Consider the following 6,154-nt stretch of genomic DNA (forward strand, 5'->3'; position numbering starts at 1 on the left):
GAAACTTATATTGGGGAACTTTATTGCATGACCATTAACATTACTGCCAGTCATGAGAAATGATAAAGAATAGATGCATTTGTTCAGTGGATGTAAATGTGAGGGAGGGCAAATTGTCTTTTGCTCCATTCTAGAAGTGATCTGTCTCTAACACAGATGTACATGTATGTGAATGCCATAATGTGGACTTGTAGAAAACACTTACTCATATTCATGGGGTAAGATGTTTCTTCATTTGCAGTGGGTTTTATTGATTCACATGCTAGCAAAGGGACCCACGTGCTCAAGGTGTTTCTTTCTTTCAGGTACATTTGGAAAAGCTCTCAGGAGACCTCACCTAGATGCCTATTCAAGCTTTGGACAGCCATCAGATTGTCAGCCAAGAGCCTTTTATTTGAAAGCTCATTCTTCCCCAGACTTGGACTCTGGGTCAGAGGAAGATGGGAAAGAAAGGACAGATTTTCAGGAAGAAAATCACATTTGTACCTTTAAACAGACTTTAGAAAACTACAGGACTCCAAATTTTCAGTCTTCTGACTTGGACACATAGACTGAATGAGACCAAAGGAAAAGCTTAACATACTACCTCAAGTGAACTTTTATTTAAAAGAGAGAGAATCTTACGTTTTTTAAATGGAGTTATGAATTTTAAAAGGATAAAAATGCTTTATTTATACAGATGAACCAAAATTACAAAAAGTTATGAAAATTTTTATACTGGGAATGATGCTCATATAAGAATACCTTTTAAAACTATTTTTTAACTTTGTTTTATGCAAAAAAGTATCTTACGTAAATTAATGATATAAATCATGATTATTTTATGTATTTTTATAATGCCAGATTTCTTTTTATGGAAAATGAGTTACTAAAGCATTTTAAATAATACCTGCCTTGTACGGTGTTTTAAATAGAAGTTACTTCATTATATTTTGCACATTATATTTAATAAAATGTGTCAATTTGATGCCAAGCCCCATTTATACAATAACAATTTTATTATTTTCAGCACAATTTAGGCTTAATTAGTTCACATTATCACGTCTCAAACTGATGGGAATTATATTTAACCCATTAAAGTACGAACAAAAATGACCGTTCTTTCTGCCTCCCAGGATTGTTGTAATACAGATTGAAATCAGATTGTGCATATGAAAGCACAATTGTAAACGAGAAGGAGCTACAGAGATTTAAGGTACATTAGTTTATTTCTAAATCTATGAACAAAAAAAGATTTGTTGTTATAATCTGGTGTAATATAGTACAACTACCATTCCATAAATCACTGCTCAATTCATGTTTCTTTAATTATAATAATGGTTTACGTGGTCTAATGCCTTATGCTTATCCAAGTAGTTTCACTTTTGCCGTCCCTTTTCTTACGACAAGCGGGTGGTTTATTGCACATGTCTATAACTAAAATGGCTATAGCAGAAGTGGACTTTCATGCACTGTTCCAGGTTATAATGAGATGCTGGTAGAATTGTTTTCTGTTTTTATTGATTTTCTGCTGGAGGAGCAATTTGTATATAAATGGTACTTCTAAGCTATTCTTGAACAATTACCAAAATATTTTCTTTGATCATCAAGGTTTGGTTAAAAAACTAAGTATAAAATCTGTTACTTAAGCACATAAAACTATTTAAAACATTTGTTTTAAAACAGTATTCATTGAAAAATGTAATTACATGACAGGCATATATACACAGAAAAATGAACATAACCATATTTTCAAAACTAGATGACACAATTCAAAGTAATTGAATGGAAAAAAAATCAGTTTAATAATTCAGATTATAAAACTCTTTTCTTCTTTAGTAAATTCTAGCTCATATGTGTAGTTTAAAGAAAAACCCTCTTGCTCAAGATAAATTGGCACAAAAGGAGTTAATATAGCACAATAAGCTTTAAAAATCAACTAACCTCCAAGGTGTGAATTGATGCCATTGCCTTTTGTTTGAACTAAACTGAAAGCAGCTCTTCAAAAAGCGGATTCTTCTTAGAGAATACGTTGGGGGTAAAATCTTCCTGCTTTTAGTGAGTTTCGAGCTTTGTTGCTTGCGAGCCGGAAGCCTGGAACCCAGATTGCAGTCGATTTTCCTGCTTTAATTTAGACGCCAGAGTCCAAGACAGGAAGTTGATCCTTCCTTGGACCACCAGTGACTAAGTACAGAGAAGTAATTTCGTATGCTTTGGCTTGATCATATTGCCAGATTTTCAAAATTTTATTGTTAATTTGTCTTCATTATTGCCAGATGGGGCCTTTTTCAGTTATTATGAACTTCTTTTAAAGGATTTAATTTTTCCATACTTAAGCACAAAGGTTTAAATCATTAACGCCTGAAATTCAAAAATTAGATTCACTCTACATCAGTATGATTTTACCCTTTTACTGTGTGTATGTGCTGAAATTTGTGGATTAGATGTAATCTTAACTGTCTGGAGAAAGAGTAGGAACTTGATTTCTCTTTGACATTTGCAGGAAAAGAATATATATGATTTTGAGACTCCATATTGAATTAACAAAATCAATCTAGTAGGTGGTAAGATAACCTAAAATAACATAGACTCAAGGTAAAAAGTCTAATGTAGATAAATGTCACATTGCTTGGAGGAATACTTAAAAATTCCAGTTTAATCATCCTATGCTTTTTGATATGAGTTCACGTACAACATATCTTAATAGATATTCACAAAATTTCTGTACTATTTTTATCTTAATTCCACTATTGGCACTAATCGTAGGATATTGGGGAAAAATATTCCTTAGTTCTGGCAAAATTTTATGAAAGTTAAGTATCTGTGGAATATATATAATTTATTTTCACAGCCTTTCTACAGAAAGAAACCAAAAGTTACTGCTCAGAATAGAGCCGTACTACTTTTTAAAGATTGACAGAAGGAAGGAAAGTGGTTTGGTGTTTCTACAAACTTGGGAGGCTTTCTTTCTTTCAATTCAATGTGATAGGAAGTAATTTATAACCAATATTATGATAGATGTGCTACACTGGTATTCTTCAAGAGAAGAATGTCCTTGCAAAACGCCTGAGCTGTCCTTCCCACTCTTGCAATCTGAAATGATCAGATTTATGTAATAGGATAATTTTGAGCTCATCGTTTAAGACAGCATTCTATTAACACATTGGATAACACAATACCCTGCCAAGAAAACAATTAGTCTTCAAAGAGAGGTACAGTTTCTTCATGAATTGAATAATTTTCATACTCCAGAAATATCTAGGTGCCAGAACTTAACCTTTTTTATGGGGCATTTCTTAAACTAATGTGTAATAGGAAAGTCCTGAAATAATTGTCTTGCTTGGTCTCAAATGGGAGCTAAAATGGCACGGAAGTAGTTTCATTGGTATTTTATTTTAATAGAGAAGAGGTCTTGCCCACATACTTTCTGAATTATCTCAATATCTTGGGCCATTTGGTTTTCTGTTGTTGTTGAAAAATCTGTTACTGAATGGGATGTCTTTTGACAAAGACGTTTTATTTTACTCAAGGTATATTATTAAGATAAAACATATGAAAGTCTATATTTTATATTAAAATGTGCATAATTTATCAAGTCCATTCTTACTATTGTAAAAAATTACAAGTTCATTTTTCATTCCTATTTTTTTTTAGTGTCGGATCTGGATTCCATATCTGCCTATATGATGGTTGATATCCATGAATACCAGAAAAGTTAAACCAACATTCACATGTGGCTTTTAATTAAAATTACATGTTTTAATTAAAGAAATTTAAGAATACATTTTAAAGAATATGACAAAGGAATTCACAACTGTACAGTTCTTGCTTTACTTCTATAATTTTTTATATACCTTTGTTGGGTTTCATGTTGAACTTTGTCTTCTATTTTACAAGTATAACTTTTTTCTTAATTCTTTTTTTCTTCAGTACAACACCTAATACTTTTATGAGGTTATTGTAGTTGTTTTGTTGGTTATTTTGAGATTACTTCCTATGGCTTTATTTTGATCTAACTACAGCTCAGAGTTGAAATTTGGTAACAATACACTCAGTTTTCAAACATTTCTTATGCTCTGGTGATGTGAAAAATGAATAAAATCTTATCCTAATTATCAGTGGGACAGGAAGCAGGTTCATGAATAAATACTTATTATCGATGTGTTAAATGCTATAGCTCAGTAGGCCCCTGTAATTGGCAGTGATTGTCTCCGAATGTTTACTTTCTAACTGTACTACCTGGAAGTGTTACGTGCACCTCACCAGCATGTCCCAGGCTAAGCCAATTACCTCTCTTCTCCACCTGCATTCCACAGAAGTTCCAGTTCTGGTACTCTCTTTCTTGTTTAATCACCAGTAATCACCATTCCTGATGGTTTTGCTCCTGAGTTTTCTCAAGGCTGATGATACCTTCCCTCTTAGCCCGTTGCCACAGCTGAAGTTCAGCCCCTTATCTGTCTTTCATAGCAGTGTTTTAACTAGTCTTTCTCCTCCTCTGTTTTATCCAATCCATTGTCTTTGCTGTCACCAAAAATACTTTTTTCTAAAGTAAATCTGAATGGGCCACCTCCCTGTTTAAAAACCTTCGATGACTAATTTTAAATCCTAGTTATGTCATATAAGACCTTTCGTACACATCCCAGCTCACCCTTCAAGCCATGCTCTCATCACCCCCAAATGTTTTGACCATACAGTACTTCTTATCCGACGCTATGCACCATGTCCTTTTATAAACTAAACATCATTGTATATATTATCTCATCTTCAGTTCTGCAAACATTTGAGTGGCTACAGTGCTAGGTGCTATCTTCGATGCTATGGCTATGGTAACATTACTAAGACAAATATTCTCTCAAGAAAGTGCTAGATAAACGACAAAACTTTTGTCCTGAAATGTTTTTTCTTCTTTCTCACTTGGCAGAATCTAGTTCTTCTAAGACAAAGCTTTTGCTTTTACCCCAAGCATAATAGTTATTTTCCCGTAGAACCCTGTGAACCATCTGAGAAAATCACAGGGAAGGAGATAGTTACTAAGCCAGCTGTGATACCATTGTATAAGAAATACTAAAAACAATTAACCTGTGTGTTAATCAGATACTTTCTAGGAAGAAATGAAGTAAAACAATCTGTGTTTTTGACAATCACCAGATGATATGGTCTAGCACTTAGCAGTGTAATCACATGATGAGTTAGATGATGTGTGGGCACTTAGCAAGAAGTCAACTTATGCAGTTTACTAAAGGTAAACAGATGGCCATGTGCATCGAGATTTTTTTTTTTTTTTTCTGTAGGAACAGTGAGTGGCTCCAAGTTACGAAGTATGGGGTTTATGGGGGAACGAACTATAGTGATGTAGCTGGAGTGAGAAGTTGCTGTCCCTCCATCTTAACTTTGTCCTCAACCTATAAATATGATTCTGAGAATCCTGTAATGCAATATCTATCTTCCCTGAACCTTGCCTCTAGATTATCCCCTCTCGTATTTTTCTCATTCAAACATCTCAAAATCTTAGTTCCTCTTCAACCTAGGAAGATCAAAATTTGTTCATGTTCAATTGAAATTGCTTTTGCCAAGATCGCCAGTTTTCCTAACTTCCAAACTTGATCATATGTTTACAGTTTTTATTTTACTGGACTAAAACATTGTTGTAGCACCTTTCTGACTCTCTACATTTTTCTAGTCCTACTTGTCTTGCTGGTCTTCTTCCTTGGTCTCTTTCATTGATGTATCTCCCATGGCCCACTTCTTAAAAATCAATGTTACTCAAGGTTTAACTTGCTTGGAGTGTCTGATATCTGTCTATTCACTACAAAGTTAATTTTTTATTTGCTTGGTATATTTTTCCCAGTTTTGTCATTTCCAATTTTACTGTGCCATTTCTGAAGTATCTGAAGTAGCCAAAGAAACAAAGTAGAATAGTAGTTACAGGGGCCGGCAGGAGGGGGAAATGGGAGTTCTTGATTAATGCGTATAGATTTTCAGATATGCAAGATGGAAAAGTTCTGGAAATCTGTTCCTGAACAATGTGAATATGCTTAACATTACTGAGCTATATACTTAAATTTTAAGATGGTAAGTTTATGTTGTGTTGTTTTAATCACAATAAAAAAATTATGTCTGTTATAATCGAAATATACTTAAAACTTTTCCCAACATGGTCATCGATAGTTTTTTA

At 33.6% G+C, this 6,154-nt stretch overlaps 1 protein-coding gene across 1 annotated transcript in view; it reads left to right on the forward strand.

The window, feature by feature from the left end:
* LRIG3 (leucine rich repeats and immunoglobulin like domains 3) overlaps window positions 1-967 on the forward strand; it is a 46,772-nt gene extending 45,805 nt beyond the window's left edge. The window contains exon 19 of the mRNA XM_003252737.4: window positions 306-967. Within this exon, the coding sequence (XP_003252785.2) occupies window positions 306-550 (245 nt within the window). The 3' untranslated portion in view covers window positions 551-967. The remainder of the gene's footprint in view (window positions 1-305) is intronic.
* The last annotated feature ends 5,187 nt before the right edge of the window (window positions 968-6,154 follow it).

The sequence above is a fragment of the Nomascus leucogenys genome, chromosome 11 (assembly GCF_006542625.1).
Source record: "Nomascus leucogenys isolate Asia chromosome 11, Asia_NLE_v1, whole genome shotgun sequence".
Classification (NCBI taxonomy): Eukaryota; Metazoa; Chordata; class Mammalia; order Primates; family Hylobatidae; genus Nomascus; species Nomascus leucogenys.